The sequence below is a fragment of the Sylvia atricapilla genome, chromosome 10 (assembly GCF_009819655.1).
Source record: "Sylvia atricapilla isolate bSylAtr1 chromosome 10, bSylAtr1.pri, whole genome shotgun sequence".
NCBI lineage: Eukaryota > Metazoa > Chordata > Aves > Passeriformes > Sylviidae > Sylvia > Sylvia atricapilla.
In genome coordinates, this window is record NC_089149.1 from 7,533,962 (window position 1) to 7,552,256 (window position 18,295).

Consider the following 18,295-nt stretch of genomic DNA (forward strand, 5'->3'; position numbering starts at 1 on the left):
AAGTCAGAATCTAGGACGTTCATTTTCCCACCCCGTGGGATCGGTCTCGGCACGGAGACTTAAAGGTACCAGTGGCCGTGTGGGAGCCTAGCCCTCCTCAGACCAGGGCGAAAAATGCACGTTCATATGCGAATTTCTCTCAGAGCCCTTCCAATATGCGGTTCACTTTTAAACTTTTGTTTGCTTGTTTTTCTTTCCTTCCGTAAAGTCTTAGAAATTGCTGCAAAGCGTTATAAAGTTATAGCTGCCCGGTCCACACACTGGTGATTTCGTTTCTAGTTATCTGCAAAATGAGCTTTAAGCCAATTTCGTGCTTCAGGCTTAAGAGAGGGATTCGTATTTCCCTCCTAGATGCGTGGCATTCCTGGAATCTCTTTGTCAGCTTGCCGTAGGATGCTGTAATTTGCCGGGAAACTCTTTCCAAAATTTGTTGTATACAGTGGTTAAGAACACTGTAAGATTTCTGAGCCGTCGGGTTGTTCTCTCTGGAAAGAAAAAAATAAAAATCATCTTTCATTGATTGATAAGTCAGTTTTAAACTATTCAGAGCCTGCTTCCCATTTATCCCAAAGAACCCACCGTAGGTTCAAAATATGCCTTCCCCACTGATCTCTCTCCTTCCCTGCTCTAAGAAATAAAACAGTTCTTCATGAGAAGCTTCCTTCGAGAATCCTAGAAAAGTTCTTGTACCATTCCCTGAACTTTGACACTCTTGGCCCCTTTACTCCACATCCCCCCCACCTCCTGAACATGTTGAAGGCTCTTGCAAAATGACGGGAGGCTGCCTGAACTGCGCGGCTGGAGATGAGCCCTGGCACCCTCCGTGCGAGTCCCCTGCTGGCGCTCAGCCCGGCCGGCGGAGCTCCCGGGGCCCGGCAGCGCCGCCCCTGCGCGGGGACACGCGGATGTGGCGCGGCCGCTCCGCCGGGGCCGCCCCGGGAGACGCTCCCCGCACCCTCCCCGCTCCGGCGGAGAGAGCCGGCGAGAAGATGTTTATCCTGAGATGCAAAATGGGTTGTTGAAAAAACAAGCCATGTGCAAATAGTTTAATTTTCCGTTTTGATGCTTATCTTTGTCTCCCGAATTTCATCGGAGAGGCTTTAATTGGCGTGTGGGTAATAGTTCCTAAATAATCCCTTATTAGATGACTTCAGACGAGTTGCGAACCAATAACGTCTTAGTCCCAAAAGTGAAAGTAGAATTTGAAGGTTCGGGTCAGTTTTTGTCAAAGGGCTCGTTTGAACATCTTTTAGTTTGCTGAAAAAGCTAATTAAAGAACGTTTGAAGGTTAAAGTCATTATTCCGTGCTGTTGTCGTGCTACAAGTGAGCCGAGTTTTGTGAAAACACAAAGGGCAGAAGTCACTGAGGTGGATTACTGTCAGTCCAGGCTACAGAGGCACAGAGAACTGTGGCATTAATTCCTATAGAAAGGTAGACAAACACAGTCACTGACTAACAACTTTCCCGCAGAGCCCTATTGTCTAAGCACTTTCTACTGCTTTGGGGTTCTCTTCGAGTTGTTACAGTCGTAACCAGATCCCAAAGTAGGTAACGGGGCGACTTTCGGGCGCACAATTCCTGACCCGCGAAACAACTTTCACGACAAAATTCGCCGTGGGTCTTGGCGGCTCTCTCCGAACGTTTATTTCCCCCTTCAGCGGTGCTAATTTATTCATCACTTGGCAGAAAGTTAGCAGCGCGGCAGAACTCCGCTGGAGCCCGCGGCACCCTCGGCACCCGCAGCCGCCCGGCCCCGGCGGGCACAGCCGCAGCCGCGCAAGAGCCGCGCAAGAGCCGCGCAAGAGCCGCGCAAGAGCCGCGCAAGAGCCGCGCTGCGCGGGAGCTGCGCGCCGCGGAGGAAAATCCCGTGGGCTAATCCCGGGGGATTGTCAGCAGCGGTTTGAGCCTTTGTGTGTGCGTGTGCGTGGACGGCAGATTGCAAAGCCGGGCACACAAAGATAGGGCCGGGCACAGGCACGGCCGGGGCTGCTCAGCCTCGCCTCCCCAGCGCCCGCTGCCTTCGCGCTGAGCCGCTTTGCCCCAGTCGCTCTCGAAGTCTAGGCTTTTTTAGGTCTGGCCACGACTGTAGATCTCCCCAAATTCAAAGAAACAGATGTTTGGACTGATTGTGGATGGGGGGAGGGGAGGGAGGGATCCCTGCAGCTGCAACTCAAAGAAATATATTGATAAAATATTTCAGTGGTAATAAATACGCAGAGATCAGCTCGACCTTGCGAGGTCTTTATTTTAATTTTTTTCCCCCATATACAAAAATCTTTATCAAACCTCTATTCTATGGCTTCAATAAACAGAACCCATTACCTCACGGCAGCTTTTGTTGGCCTGTATACAAGCGAGAACAAAATGGTTATTCAGGAGAACGCTTTCGATTTTTATTGTGTGTAGTATGCACAAAGAGCAGTGTTATTGTATTAAAAAGAACCATCTGTAGCAGAAACAATGGCATCAAATTATCTTTGAATACCCACTGCAAAAATATAAAGCTTTTTTATTATTCTTCTGCTGTACGGTGGGGGACAGAGAAGTGACTTTTTTGTTGTTGTGGGTGCATTCTTATAACACACACCAAATCAGCCATTGGGATTTTTTTTTTTTTTTAAGCCATAAACGATTTTTTCCCCTCTTGTTCCAGGGACTGCAGTTAAGAGCTAGGGCTAGGACTTGGAGGATGTGTAGGCAAACGGAAAGAGAGCCGGGGAAAGAAAAACCGAAATGGATTCATTCTCTGTCCTGGATGGAGGAGGAGAGGAGAAGAGAAGGGGACGTGCGAGCTTCCTTCAGCTGCCTCTGTCCGGTGAAAAGTGCTCAGACCCCCGGGGCCGCGCCGGGCTCCGGAGTCCGCGCGGACTTTGGCGTTGAGCTGCCAATCAAACCGCTCGCAGCCACCACCCTGCGCTGGCACCGACATGTAAGTAGCTGCAGCACAACTTTGACATTCACAGTTTTTTTTTTCCCCCCCTCTCCTCCCCCGTGACCTTTAAAACGATCTGGAAAGTGTAGCTCCCACCTACGACCCGCCGCTCTGAGCTCCGCCGCCTTAAGCTCGGGGGACGCGCGTACGGGTTTGGGCTCGGCTGAAATTGCGCGGCCGCGCATCGCCAGCGAAGCGTCGGGCAGGAGCGCGCCCGGTCCTCGGGCTGCCTGCGCCCTGTGCGCTCCTGTCCGCGGAGCTCAGGGCCCGCGGGGCTGCGCCGGGGCTGCGGCGGAACCGGGAACCCCGCGCCGTTCCAGACGCGGCCGCTCTTTCGGCGCTGCCCGCGGGGCGAGCCGCGGAGAGGCGCGCAGCCCCCGGCCGCGCCCGGCGCAGGGCGGCAGGCGCGAAAACACCTCTCCGCTGCCAGAGACGCTCCGCGGGTTCCCCGGGTTCCCCGGGTTTCCCGGGCCCGGAGGTGCCCCGCGCTCCGCGGGAGCGGCCGGGGCGGTGCGCGGGGCGCGGAGCGGGCGCCGGGCGGGGGTTCCCCGCTCTCTGCCGCCCCCTGTGGGCGCTGCGCGGCCGCTCCTCCCGCGGCCCAATCCCGGGGAAAGGGGCCGGCCCCGCGGAGCGCCCCGCACGCCCAGAGCGCATCGCCTCCGGCTGCGCGGGGTCCGCGCCCGGGAGAGTCGGTAATAAACCATCAATACCTCTGAGCGCCCGCCGCTGCCTTCTGATTGAGCTTGGGGCTGGGAAAGGCCCGAATTTAACATGTTGGCTCATTATAATACCGTTTAAAGGGAAACTCTTCTTAGTTACAGTTAGCAAAGTTGAGGTTGGCTTTCCCCCTCCACACACACACACACACCCCTTTTTTTTTTTTTTTTTTTTTTTTTTCTTGGTAAGAATTTGGTAGATAAAGGTTAATCTTGGGCTGAATGATAGAGCTGTGATTGACAAGAGAAAAGGTGTTGAGGGCAGGTCGAGCTGTCTTATTTACAGCCCACTGCTTGCTATAGAGCCTTTGTTAGGACTGGAAAGCTAATTTAGTGCTGATCAAAAGCACCACAGAGTTAAAGGACTGGTAATGACTGCTAATTTCATTTCAGCCTCATACATCCCCAACTGCTGTAATTAAAGACGTGCTATTTAAATACAGGTGAAGGGGTTTTGTAGTAGGGGGAAAGTGGGTAGCGGGTTACAATTTTATTTATGGTTAATATGGTAAAAGTCCAACATTCGGTTTATGATTTTAGCGATTTGCTTTTTTGCACTCTTCTGCCCCTGCAGAGCAGGGCTGGACGGCGGGGCCGGCCGCGCAGGGGCAGGGTGAGGACAGCGCGCTGCAAATGATGGATGCGAGACCTCAGCTAGCCTGGGGTTATCTTATTTTTAATTATTGCCATCAAACGGCAGTCAGGAAACATCGGGAGCGCTAGGGAGAGGGGAGATGGAGGGACACGTGTCAGCTTTTAAGTGCCTCTTCGGAAGCTCGGGTCCTCATATTATTATTATTTTAAATTAAATTATTTTAGCACTCCACGGCTGGTTCGCTGGCTCTGAGACGATGTAATTTCACAACCGATATAACAGTTTCTTTCTGGGCAACATCAAAGCATGAAAGCTCTACATTTCCGTAGTTGGTTAAAATTGACCCCAAAAAAAAAAAAAAAAAAAGGGGGAGAGAGAGAGAAAAAGAAAAGAAAAAGAATTTAGCCTTTAATCTCTTTTTATCCACGACGACTAAAGATCTGTACTCGACCCCGCTCGGCTCCGGGCTCCCGGGGCTCCCCCCGGGCTCCCCCCGGGCTCCCCCCGGGCCCTCCCCGCTGCCGCGGCCGCTCCGCGCGGGGGTGGCGCCCCCTGTCGGCCGCGCTGGGGCGCCGGGGGAGCCGCGGGACGGGCGCGGAGCCGCTGCAGGGGTTAAAGTGAGCGCCGTGAGGAAAGGACGGGCAAGGCCAGCAGAGAGCGGGAGTTATGGAGGAGGAAGTCACCTCCAGCTTGCGCCGTTTGCTCTCCGGAGAGATGAACGTGGGCGAAAAATAAGTGAAGTGCCACCGACTTCTTGCTAAGCGGCTTCTTTCCGTGAGGCTGGGTCTTACAGAAACGCTGATATGTGATGCTCTCCCGCACCTGAGCAGAGCAGGGGAGCTGCTGCGGGACCGCGCCGCCCCGGCGGGCAGTGGGACATCCCCGGCAGACCAACTTCTTTATTGGCAGCCTTAGGCAGAAAAAAAAAAAAATCCGGATTAATTTTTCATCGTTCCCAACTTTGGTGTTCCAGTGCTGTCAGCAGATGCCATCCTTTCAGATGCTCGTGCTTGTGTTTCCCTCCCAACGTGTCTTAAATAAGTCAGTGTTGACAGGTGTTGCTTGTAAGCAGGGTTGAACAGTTCCTTTTCATTAAGGAAACATTTTCTCAAAAGGCATATGTTTAAACCTGAAGCAATAAAATCACCTCAATGCCTCCTCAAAACAAAAAAAAACCAACAAAGCTCAAACACTTCCTCCCCCCCCCAAAAAAAACCCTCCACAGCGCAACAAAAACAAAAACAACAACAACAACAACAAAAAAAAACCCCTCCCACTCTTTCCCCAATTCCTGGAAAAGGAAGAAGCGTTATCTTAAGTGAATCGCCTGGAGTGCGATTTTATTTCCTCACTGTGGACATGACAGATTTAAAAGAAACCTAGTGATATAAAACGATTAGCCAAAATATGTGACGTGCTGCATCGCCACCAACTTTTTAGATGAATTCTCCACTTATTTTATAGAGTGCACGTAGCTCAGTGTAGCCCATTTAACGGTGGTATTTGCTGGTTGCCCTAATACCCAGCACGGTTTATGCGTCTTGCGTGCTAAGAGAAAGACTAATGGAAACCAAATTATTTCTGTTAAATTGGGGTTATTTTGTATCTCCTGTTGACAGCCTGGATGAAAGTCATAACGCCGCAGTTTTTCTATTAAATGAACCCCATGGCTGTTGGTCTCACAATAAACTTTTCACTTTAGAAATTATATTCGGATAGGTTTTTATGAAATATTATTGTTTGTCGCGCTGAGCATACTTTCTCCACTCTTTCAGTTTGGTCTGCGCTCGAGACTCCCTGATAAGGCAGTTCTGTAGTAAGAGCGCCCAAAATAAAGACATGGCGTTTTCTATAAATAATAGCAAGAGCCCTGCACAGATTTCCTGCACCACGGAATTCCCAGATTTCCTTTAGTGTTTCTTTAGTTAGCACGCGTTCGGTATATATAACTCTGAAATTAAGCAAAAATATACATCTGTATAGATCTGTCAGGCCAGTTATAAACAGAGGTATTATATGTCAATTACCACAGGAAATGGAAAAAATACAGAGAGCTCGTACACACGGGTTAACGTCAGGAGGCACTTTACAAAAATTTAGTGACTCCTGCCGAAAGGTAAATGATTAACCCGGTTCCAGGAGAGGGGCTGTTAGTGCTCCTCTGAGAAACAGCAGTTGTGAGGGGGCTGTAAAGGGGTCGTAAATTCCCCCCTCCCTGGGGCAGAAGTTGGCACATAAAATCAAGGGTCCCGAGTGATCAGTTTAACCAAACCGCGGTTTTCCTGGGCTCGATTCATAACTCAGTTGCCGGGTGTTATTCTGCGGACGTTACTCAGGGGAGAAAGTGCTGTGAATCTGGGATCGGGTGCCAGGCTTGGCAGACAGCTGGCAGCAACGGGGGGGTCGGCTCTGTGCTCAGCTGGCAGCAAGGGGGGGGTCAGCTCTGTGCTCAGTCTCGTTCATCTCCACTTGGAAGAAAAAGTGCATTTGGGGTTTATTTATGTCTTTTGGAAGGTTGTTTCTGGATGCCAGCATTTCCTCCAGCTCTCTGCTGAGCGGTGCAAGGGGAGACTTGAAGAAACAAACCAGAAAAACAGCCTCAAAGGCCAAATTCGCATTTCACCTTTTCTTGCGTCCCCCTCAGCCCGTCCCTAGTACCTGCTGCCCTGAGCACCCGCAGCATCGCCCCTTCTGTCCCAGCCCGTGGGCACCCCCTGGGCCTTTCTCCTCGCACTCATCCTCTCCCACCGAGAAGGATTCCACAGGGACAGCCGGGGTGTTTGGAAGAAGCCCCGTTTTCCAGCCATTTCCATGGAAAAAGAGCTGTGACACCCCGCCGACAGCACCCCGCGCCCCAACCGCCCGCAGTGCCGCAGATCGCGGTGTGCCCGAAGCTCCTGCCCCGCCTGTCGCACACACCCGCGGGCTGAGGATGAGGATGGCCCGGAGTCCCACGGGCTCCCTCCTGCTGCCCTGGAGGAGCCCGAGGGCCCCCTCGCCTCTCCCCGCTGCGCCCGGGCTCCCTCCGGCAAAGGCTCCTTCCGATCTTGGGGTGGAGGACAGTGGATAGACACATGGGAAGTGTTGTTGTTATTATTTATAGCACCATCTCTCTGCTCCGATTAAGCGCCGTCTAAATATGAATTCACTGTATAGACAGCTAGTCTATAATTTGAATTAAAATCCTCCCAACGAGCCCGTCGCTGGAGAATTCTGAAATCACAAGCCTAAGTTGACACAATGAGCCCATGGTGTCAATAAACCATGGGCGAGATGGAGAGATTGTCACTCCAGACCATAACAGTTCTGAAAGTGTCATTACCGTCTGTCCTGTCAATGAGCTCCAAATTAAGGACTATGAGGAACAGCGAGATAAAAGTCACCGTCTTGGCTCCATTATGGGCGATCTTGTCAGTGATCTGAGAATCACTGGAAAGGGCCTTTTTTTTTTTTTTTTTTTTTTTTTCCCCTTCAATGTACTTTTCAAACCATGCCTCGGGATGCCAGGGTTTGAGGTGCGCTGAGAGAAGCAACCTTGAAGCACCCCAGGCTGTGCCTCAGGCGTTCCCATTGAAACTGCCACAGCTTCTTTGGGAAATGGTGTGAATTCAATGGAAGAGCCGGAATAATTCCATCAAAACTGTGCTGGGGCCAAAGAGGACTTCATTTGATTTGGGCGACACGTGTGATCCCATGAACAGACACTTTTTTAGACCATTATTTTCTTAAGTCAACACAAAGATGGTGAAGGGGAAAGAGGGAAATAAAATAGAAGCCTCAACTTTAGGAAAAGACAATACGTTTGAGATAGCCCCTTCCAGGCATTAAGACTTTGAGAGAATGTCTCCAATCTCTCTCTCCTGCGAGCCTGAGAGAGTTAAGGGGACTTATTCAGGAATTGGAAACCTTCAATTCTGGATTTTTGTGCCTTTGTGGGTTTAAGCAGTTAGCGTTCTTCAGGAGGGTTTTGTGTTTAATATACATGAGTTCATTCAACTACAATGGGAAAAGAAAACTCATTTGTTCTTATAAAACTAGGAAGGAAAGATAACTTTAAATAGACTGCCAAAAAGGATCCCGTTCGAGGGGGTTGCCTTCCTGCTAAAGAGCCAACATTCAACTGTAATTTCACCCCGTTGCGTTGTACAGTAATTCCTAAGTTTATCCTCGCCACTGATCTTGATTTTCTGATTTATTTTAAAGATCCCGTAAGAAAAAGCACGGGCTTCACTTATGCTTTCCTTTGGGTAAGAAATCCCGGGAGTGTGATTTTAGATGCAGAGCAAAAACCACGGACAGTTTGAGGAAGCTGTTGGCTATTTATGAAGAGTCATGGAAGCCTGTTTGGACAATCGGCTTCTCTTTTTATTGAGAAGCCTTTTGAAAACGACTTCGAGAGGTGGTGTGCGCGATTCGGCTTTTCTGCTGCTTATTGTGTACGTTCAACTCCCTCCAGGATCCGAGTTTTATTTTTTTTTTTTTTTCTCTCTTTAAATTTTCCTTCTTGCAGCACTGGACTAAAGCGGAGCTGCTTTGCTTATTTTTAATTTTTGTTTCTCCTTTTTTTTTTAAATTTTTTTTTTTAACCTCTCGCCCATTTGTTTTTATTCCCCCCCGGCTGAGGAGTGCGGCGGTGGCCGTGGCTGCTCGGGGGCTCAGCGGGACCCCCGGGAGGAGCCGGGCCGCCCCGCTCGGGCCCGGGCCGTGCGCTGCCCGCCCGGCCGCACGTGTGCGAGCCCCGCGCTTCCATTCGGGGACAACGGGGATGAAAGGAGAGGCCGGGAGCAGCGCGGGGCTCCCTCGGCATTCCCCGGCTTTCAAGGGTCCTTAGAGCCCTTGAATGGAATTATTGGGAGAAATGGGGTCTGGCGGGACCGGCCGCGGCTCGCCTCCTCCTTGGTTTGTACGTGTAATGCCACTTCTGAGAGCGACAATCGGGCTACTTGCTGGACAGGGAGGGACAAAAAGGAGATTAAACTGTTTTAAATAATAATAAAAAACATCCCAAACGCAAGCAGAGTGGATTACACTTGCCGCGGCGCCTCGGCTCCCCCCAGGTTCCCCGAGCAGCCGCCTTCGGGCCTCGCAGGCGGAGTGGCCCCAGCCTCACCCCAGCTCGGCCCCGCCAAACTTCCCAAGTTTTCGGGAGCCCTCTGAGCGCCCCGAGGGTCTCCCCGGCTGTGGGAGATCCTTCTCAGGCTGAGGACATCTGCAGCAGCCCGGGACCCTGCAGGGGCCGGGGAAGGCGGCTCTGGAAGCTGGGCTGCCCCTGCCCCTGTCCCGGCCCGCGCCCACTCCGAACGTGCCTTTTATTCCGGGCCATTTCAGACTGGATTTCCCCAAGTTTTCCTCGGGATACTACTGCAAAACTCACGGTGTGATGACTGAAATTCCCCAGAGATTAGGGTATAGTTAGTTCATTAAAACTTCCCTGACTTCGCTTCGGCTCCCGAGCGCTGGGCTGCTGTAGCAGCATAAGAGGGGGCAAGAGGAAATTTATCTGTACATTTTCGTCTTCGCCTATTTTTTTTTTTTTTAACGTAATGAAATTAAAACTTTTGGAGCTCACAGTTGACATTTTGCAGAAAATTGAGTTATCAAGGCAGTAATTATTTCACGGGGAGATAAAACTCTCATAGCCCTAACTGTCAAATAGGGGCCTTTTCAGATTTTAATTACAAAATAAAATTAGTCTGCTCTTCCTCGGAAGGGTTTGTGAGTGGCTAAACAGAGCTTTCCCCAATACTGGTGGTCGTCAAACTCTGCTAATTAGCAATGCTGAGAAATTCCAGTTAACAAGGACATTCTCTAAGTCTCTGCAGGTTCCCTGCCGTTCGCCTTCATTTCCATAAGAAGATTAAGAGTGGAGGGGAACACACTCAAATGCAGATGCAGAAAAGAAGCGTTTTTAACAAGCATCATAATAGTAAGATGCTTGGCTAGTTCTCACCTAATTACTGCAAGTTAAACCTCTATTTGCAGCTAAGGACAAAAAATGGAGCTGCAATCTCCCATCTCCACAAGTCTGCTTAATAGTTTGCTTTAGATTGGTTACTAGTAGGTTCAGGGAAAAAAAATAATATGAAAATGTGTATATTCTTTCCGATAGAGTTAACACGATAGGTTGTATCCGTAGGGCTTTTAGAAAAATCGGCGAGTATTAGAACAATAAATACATGAAATCCAAGTAGTTAACATTCATTTTCTTTTTAAGACACTCATAACCTGAAATAAGAGTGCGTGTGCCGCAGAGCCCATCACTGAGAACATTTGCAGACTATTTGTTTAATGTAAGCACTTTTCATTTCCATAAATTATACCAAAGGCAACGATTTTTTAAATCCACTCAGATTAAACCGTCCCTCTGCAGGCCTCCCTTCCCTGCCTGTATTCTTAGAGAGCAGTGGTGTTACTGTCATTAATATAGAAAATCAGAGACCATTTCATCTTTGCTTTTTTTTAATTTTTTTTTTTTTTATTATTATTATTTTGTAGCCAGCTTCCCGGTCTGCCTCTGCTTCCGCCCACCCGTGTGTGTATTTCCAACCCAACAAACCTCCATCCCCTGAGGAAAGGCACAAAATGCCCCAAAAGAGCCATCGCCCTCACCTTATTTCCTGTATTGCACTATTATGTATATATGCCACTTTATTGCAACGATAATTAAAAGTGGTAATTAAAATAGAGCCGTAAATAGTCCCGATAGCACAATTGTTAGGCATTTCCCATCCTTTATTCGTGTGATAAATGCAATTAGAAAGGACCAGGCCTCGCAAGGCTCTCAGTGGGCTCAGGGCAGCTCACCATGCCCTGGTCCTGCGTGGGGCTCCGGGCTGTGAACCCCAGGCGCCTCCCGCAGCTGCAGCCAGAGCAAAAATAACCCCTTGCCTGCGCACCGCCAGCCCTCGCTTATCGCTTTAGCACGATGAGCAAGCACCTACACCGCCCACCCATCCCCTTTAACAAAAAAAAAAAAAAAAAATCCCTAAAATTATTGTTAATAACTTTATCAACTGCAGACCGAAGAACAATAAGGCAGTAAACAGCCGCCGTGCCTTCAGGAGTGTGTGGACAGTCAGAATCCCGTTATATCCCACATCTCACAATTTGCACCTATTTTTCGACAGTTTAACCTATCACTTATCCAGGGGTTATATATGTGTATTTTCGAATTAAACGCGTTGGACCCGATAGGATTTATTTGCATAATCCACGCACAGAAGAAAAAAAAAAAAAAAAAAAAAAAAAAAAAAAAAAAAAGAAAGAAAGGAAGAGAAAGAAAGATGCGTGGCTGTTCGCCGGCAGATTTTTACTAGTCTTTATTATTATTATTATTATTATTATTATTGTTATTATAATTCACTATTACGGTTGTCATTCCCGTTCCGCCGGGGGGCATTTCCCGCTCCCTGCCCCCGCGCCTCCCGGGGCGCGGCCGGGCCGGCAGGGGGCGCCGCAGCGCCGCGGCTGAGGCGATGGGGGCGCCCCGCGCTGCCCCGGCCCCCGCCCCGCTCCGGCCCCGCGCCCTCCGGCTCCACGCCGGGAGCAACACCGCCACCAAAGGCGGAGCAACCCCGTGGAGGCAAAGGGGAGGCGCGGAGCGGCGCGGGGGAGCGCGGCCGGGGCGGCGAGCGGCTCCCCCCGCTGCCGCTCCGCGTCCTCTCTCTCTCTCTCTCTCTCTCTCCCCTCCTTCCTTTGTCGTCAAGTGCGGTTTAGCAACAAAGATCCCAACAAGAGAGTGGAAGTAAACTTAGCCGGGGCTTTGTGCGGCCCGTGTAGTGACAACAAGGGAAACAAAACTACCTATTTGTAGCGCCCGGCCGTGCCCCCAGCCCCGCGCTGCGCACCCCGCGGCCCGCCGTGGGGTGACGGCGGCGGGCGGAGCGGGCCCGGAGCCCTCCCGGCATCGGCACAGGGGTGCGGGCCCCGCGTTGTGTTCGGCGGGGATGGCGTGTGGGGACCCCGTGTTTGCACTGGACATCATCCCTCCGCAGAGGCCGGCGGCCGGGTGGAGGGCTCGGCGCGCTGTGGCACGGCCGCACGGAGCAGGGCCGGGGAGACGGGCACAGCCTCGGCCCGGGCGGAGCGCTGCGGCTCCCCGGCGGCGGCAGCGGCAGGGCCCGGGCTGCGCCTCACCGGGGCTGCACGGCCGTGACGGGGCGAGCGAGGCACACGCGGGGCCCTGCGCAGCCCGGCCACCGCTCTGTCCCGAGGGGCACCGGCAGAGCGCTGGGGGAAGCCGCTCCTGTCCGCTCCCCCCACGGCTTCTCCTATCCCCAAGCCAGCACCAACTTAAAGAAAAAAAAAAAAAAAAAAAAAAAAGCAAGGAAAAAAAAAAAAAAAAACCACCACGTAGCAACAATGCTGTTTACCCACTTCCTCCAAAAGGCGTGTGTGACCTGTTGCTGGAAGGGGAGATACAAAGGTTCCCAGTGGCCGCCCGGGCCGCCCCCGGGCCCGCCTCCCCGCCGAGCCGTCCCGGCGCGCCCAGCCCCCGCCCCGTTTCATGCAAAACCAGGGGAAGAGACTTGTCCTCAGTGGCGGAGCCGCCGAGCGCTGATTGGCCGGAGCGAACGCATTTATTGCCTGACAAGCCCCCATCACATGGATGGTTGTCTATTAACTTGTTCAAAAAAGTATCAGGAGTTGTCAAGGCAGAGAGAGAGAGTGTGTGTGTTTGCAAAAGGGGGTAAAGTAGTTTGCTGGCTCTTTAAGACCGAGGTGGAGAGAGAGAGAGAGAGAGAGAGAGAGAGCGGCAGGCAGAGAAAAGGGAAAAAGGAGGAAGAAGTTTTTTAAAATCAAGACTCCGGCGGTAATAATAGCAGTTATTAGCATTATTAATCCATCAGCGAAGAGGAAGATCCTGATCTTGATCCAAGTGTGGTTTTGGGGAGTCCCCCTCCCCCCTTTCCTACCCCTCCCTAGGAAAAAAAAAAAAAAAAAAAAAAAGTCCGGCTTGGGACTCCGCTGCGGCTGCTCCTCGTTTCTCTGCTCAAGGCTGGTTCCAGGCAAAAGTAGTTTGAATGTACAACATGATGGAAACCGAGCTGAAACCTCCCGCCCCCCAGCAAACTTCGGGGGGAGGCACAGGCAACTCCAACTCGGCCGCCAACAACCAGAAGAACAGCCCGGACCGGGTCAAGCGCCCGATGAACGCGTTCATGGTGTGGTCCCGCGGGCAGCGCCGGAAAATGGCCCAGGAGAACCCGAAGATGCACAACTCCGAGATCAGCAAGCGGCTCGGGGCGGAGTGGAAACTTTTATCCGAGGCGGAAAAGAGACCCTTCATTGACGAAGCCAAGCGGCTCAGAGCTCTGCACATGAAGGAGCACCCGGATTATAAATACCGACCCCGGAGGAAAACCAAGACCCTCATGAAGAAGGATAAGTACACGTTGCCGGGGGGCTTACTGGCACCGGGCACCAATACCATGACGACTGGGGTAGGGGTTGGGGCCACCTTGGGAGCTGGGGTGAACCAGAGGATGGACAGTTACGCGCACATGAACGGCTGGACCAACGGAGGCTATGGGATGATGCAAGAGCAGCTCGGCTACCCGCAGCACCCGGGCTTGAACGCGCACAACGCGGCGCAGATGCAGCCCATGCACCGCTACGACGTGAGCGCCCTGCAGTACAACTCCATGACCAGCTCGCAGACTTACATGAACGGATCGCCTACCTACAGCATGTCCTACTCCCAGCAAGGGACCCCGGGCATGGCCCTGGGCTCCATGGGCTCGGTGGTCAAGACGGAATCCAGCTCCAGTCCCCCCGTAGTCACTTCCTCGTCTCATTCAAGGGCTCCTTGCCAAGCTGGGGACCTTCGGGACATGATCAGCATGTATCTACCAGGTGCTGAAGTACCAGAACCAGCTGCCCCAAGCAGACTTCATATGTCCCAACACTACCAGAGTGCACCTGTTCCTGGCACAGCCATTAATGGCACACTCCCTCTATCACATATGTAAGACAAAGGGGCCGGGGGGGGGGAGGGTGGGAGGGGAGGGAAAGGAAAACTAAACAAAACAAACAACAAAAAAACTTTTATTAGAAATTCTGGACTTTTTTTTTTTTTTTTTTGTTTTTGGACTATTTTTGTACAGAGAAAAACTCCGGGCGGGGGGTGGGGGTGGGGTTTGGGGTGGGGGGGCTGTCAGAAATTAAACCGACAAGGAACTTGTATAGATCTCGGAGGGGAAGCAACTACACAAAACTTTTAAAAAGTTCTAGTTTAAACGGTAGGAACTTTGCAGAAAGTTTGCAAAAGTCTTTACCAATAATATTTAGAGCTAGACTCAAAGAGCGAAGAGGAAGATGTTTTAATATTTGCAGGCAACTTTTGTACAGTATTTATCAAAAGACACATGGCAATCAGAATGTCCATTGGTAATATAGAGAGAAGAAAAAAAACCAAGCTCGCGAATTTGCCAATTATTTTTTAAAAATAGAGTCTTCTTCGACCATCGTGGTTTTGGCAGCTGAATTTATAGCAGCTGCGAGAGGAGAGGAAATTATTTTATGGCATTTGGACATTTAAATTGTTTTAGAAATAGTACAAAAGATTTAAAAAGGTAGGACGAGTACTTGCGAACCATGGGCTTGGTTTGCTGGATAAGGGCAAACGTTTAGATTGTACTAAATTTTTTTTTTTTTTACTTCTTGTTAAAAAGCAAAAATTGCCATGCAAGTTCACACGCCGTTTGTTAATTTATAATAACTTTTTGTTTTCAGACTTCATCCTGTTCAAAGAAAAAAAAAAAAAAAAAAAAGAAAAAAAAAAAAAGGAAAATTACCAACCTGAAATTACTGTGTTTGAAATATTTTCTTATGGTTTGTAATATTTCTGTAAATTTATTGTGATGATATTTTAAGTTCTTTTTTTTTTCTCCTCATTTTCCGTAGTTGTATTTTAAAGATTCGGCTCTGTATTATTTGAAATCAGTCTGCCGACAGTCCATGTATATATTTGAACTAATACCATCCTTATAACAGGTACATATTCAAGTTAAGTTTTTACTCCATTATGCACAGTTTGAGATAAATAAATTTTTGACATATGGACACTGAAGTTCCGCTTGAGTCTTGGATTTATTTTTGTAACGCCAAGTTGTTTTTTAAATAATTCATGCAGTAGAAGGTATCATGGCAGCCAACCGAATACGATAAATAATGCAGTAATATAGAAATATATATATATATATATAAAACGCATGAATATTTTTATAGGTATGCACATAGAGAGAGAAAGTACGATAGCTTAAACAGAATAAGTGCCTGTGCCTCCTTCGGGGGGACGGGAACGCGGAGCGAGAGGCTGGTTCCCTGTTCCCTCCCGAGGACGCGGGTGCCGCGGCCTCCGGGGCTTCTGTCGCCGCTGCCTTTGGCCACTTGTTGCCCCCGGAGGGGCCGAGCCGGGGCTGGCGGGGCAGCGAGAGCGGGCACTGCCGCGGCCTCCCGGCTTCCAGGGCGGATAATGCACTCCTGTCTTTGCCCAGCCGTGCCTCTCTCCCCTGGGCGGGCAGGAGGGGAGCCGGCTCGTCACGGCCGGGAACCGCAGCGCGCCCGGCCTGGCCGGGCTCAGCCCTCCCCGCTCCCTTTGTCCGCCGCTTCCCAAACTTTCCTCTCCCGGCTCCTGGGCCGCGCAGGAGGAGGTGAGAGGTGGGGGCGGGGGTAGGGTTGGCCGGGCAGAGGTAAGAAACAACAAAAACCGAACAAACAAACAAACAAACGAAAACAGTCGAAATGCCAGAGACTTTCAGGTTTTTATCCCGGCTCTTTCTTGAATCCTATTTCTTAAATTGCCAGCGCGGTGTAGCCCCGTTTCGGACACTCTCTGCAGCCGGTCACAGCCCCAAAGAGAAGCGGTGGCGCCCGCCATATAGAAGGAGAGATCCACCGTCCGTGCCAGGTAGAATTTTACTTTGTACAGTCGTTCCGGCGCTTGCCGAGGACGGGGCTCCGCGCTGCTCCGCGCTGGCCGGCGCCAGGCCCCGCGGGCCCGGGCAGGGGGCGATGGGCAGCAGAGCTGGGCAGTCCCTGCCGCAGCCCCAGAGGTTATTCGGTGCTGCTAACGCCGCTGCGCTTTCCCTTAGGAAACGCGCGAGAGGGAGATGTGAATAATAATAACAATAATAATAATTGAAAAGGTACGAAATACGGGATTTGAAGCGCTGTGATTGCAAACCGGTCGTGTCTTCTGCTAATGGCATGTGGTACGTGGCGACGAAAGCATGTGATGTTTGGCTTAGGCAAGGCACAAAGTGGGCACTCCAGCACGGGGCAAGCGTTGCTGAGGTTTTCTCTCCAGTGTTTCTTGTCAGCCACTGGATTTCGCTTTAGGTCCGGGAGGAAGAAGGCCGGGTAAAATGCACACACGCTCACAGGCACACACACACACACACAAAGTTACCTGGCTGGTTGTGGCTTTTATTTGGTATTGCTATTTTCTGGGCTTAGTTCTGGCCTCCGTCCTTGAAGCCTGGTGTCCAGATGAAAACTAACATTGCCGGACTAGGAGACGTGGAGATTTGCTCACTGCCTGGTTTTGTAGTTTAGCTCCCTTTGTCCCTTTAATTTCTGCACCGTCGCGGTACCTGGGCAGGACAACAATTTTTGCAGATTCTCAACCTTTTCTGTATCTTTTACGCTAATGCAACTAGTAAAACATTCTTTTTCAGAGCTGCGAGCGTTTGCAATGCATTTGGGGATTATTCACGTGGTAATGAGCCCACATCCCCACTCCCGCTCGCCTCGCTGAGAAAAAACCAGGAATAAAACCCCAATCGATATCACGATTCCATTTTTAAAAGCAAATCTTAGCCAATTAACAGCAATAAAACCTGGCCCCTTTTTGAAGTGCTAACTAAAATATTCGAGGGGGGTATTTGGAAGTGTTGGTCCTTTTACAATTCGCATAGAGAAGGCGAGCTAATACCACTAAACAAAAGGCACTAAGCCACATATTCAAGCTTAGTGAATTCAGCAACTTTTTATATGGGCAATTTGTTTAAGCTTAGATTTCGGAGTACGATTTGGAATATATGTGGTTGAAACCTGATATCCCTTGGACAGATTCCTTACATCCATCCATCCATCCATCCATCCATCCATCCATCCATCCATCCATCCATCCATTTATCCGTTTAGGGAGGATAAACCAAAGCATTTTACATGTGCAGCTGAACAGTTTTATTTTTAAAATGTTACTTGGAGGAACGCCATTGTCCACTGCTCATTTAAATTCAACACATTCAATAACGCCATTTACACCTAAGCCATTATCCTGGGTTTTCGTTTATGGCAGCTGAAATGTGTAGCAGAGCTCGTGGGTATGTTTTTATTTTGGTTATTGAAGATCTTTGGGGCTCTCCGTGGTTTCCCTCTGGTGAATTGTTGTGTGTTTTATAGCCAGAGTGATGCTCGGCCCAAGAGCGCCAGTGTAATGTTTCTCTAACCTTCTACAGAGCCGAAGTGAACCCAAGGATAAGATTATAGTTTCCCCTGTGATTTTTTTACGGCTTTTTAAGTACCGGGGTGTTAAAATATTTTGCAGAACTGGAGAGGTAGATTAGCAGGGTTTCTTGCCAAAGCTGGGAAGCTGGTATTACAGACTGTCCCAGGGGGAAATCGCTCACATTAACCACTAAATGAATATTTGACAAGGGCTCATTCGGGGGTATTATTACTACAAACGGGTCCCTACTGGACTTTCCAAGGGTCAAAGAGCAATGGTTCAATTAATTATTTAGACTGTTAGTAGATTTGGTTGTAATAGCTGTACTTATTTCTGCAACCGACAGCTTCTTGCGGTGGGGGATCTGGGGAGAGGCTCTGCCTCGCAGCCCGGCTCCAGCCCGCGGCTCTCGCTTGCCGACAGACATTTCTTGGCCGAAACCACGTTTTGATTCCTTGAGATGCCCACTGGGGCCAGGTGGAACATCAGGGGTGAGGGTGATTCCCCACAGCAGAATGTTTTCTCTCAATATTAATTCCTCCCCGTCCCCAACGGGCAGCAGAGCTGGATATCTGCCTCCGAATAGGAGGTAGAT

At 50.4% G+C, this 18,295-nt stretch overlaps 1 protein-coding gene and 1 long non-coding RNA gene across 2 annotated transcripts in view; both read left to right on the forward strand.

Annotated features, from left to right (window-relative positions):
* Positions 1–18,295, forward strand: part of LOC136365384 (uncharacterized) — an 87,288-nt gene that overhangs the window by 38,014 nt on the left and 30,979 nt on the right. Inside the window, exon 2 of the long non-coding RNA XR_010744363.1 lies at positions 2,655–2,930. This is a non-coding gene — a long non-coding RNA (uncharacterized lncRNA). The remainder of the gene's footprint in view (positions 1–2,654; positions 2,931–18,295) is intronic.
* Positions 12,561–14,226, forward strand: SOX2 (SRY-box transcription factor 2). The gene has a single exon (XM_066325783.1). It carries the CDS (start codon positions 13,268–13,270, stop codon positions 14,213–14,215), a length of 948 nt encoding a protein of 315 aa, XP_066181880.1. The 5' UTR covers positions 12,561–13,267; the 3' UTR covers positions 14,216–14,226.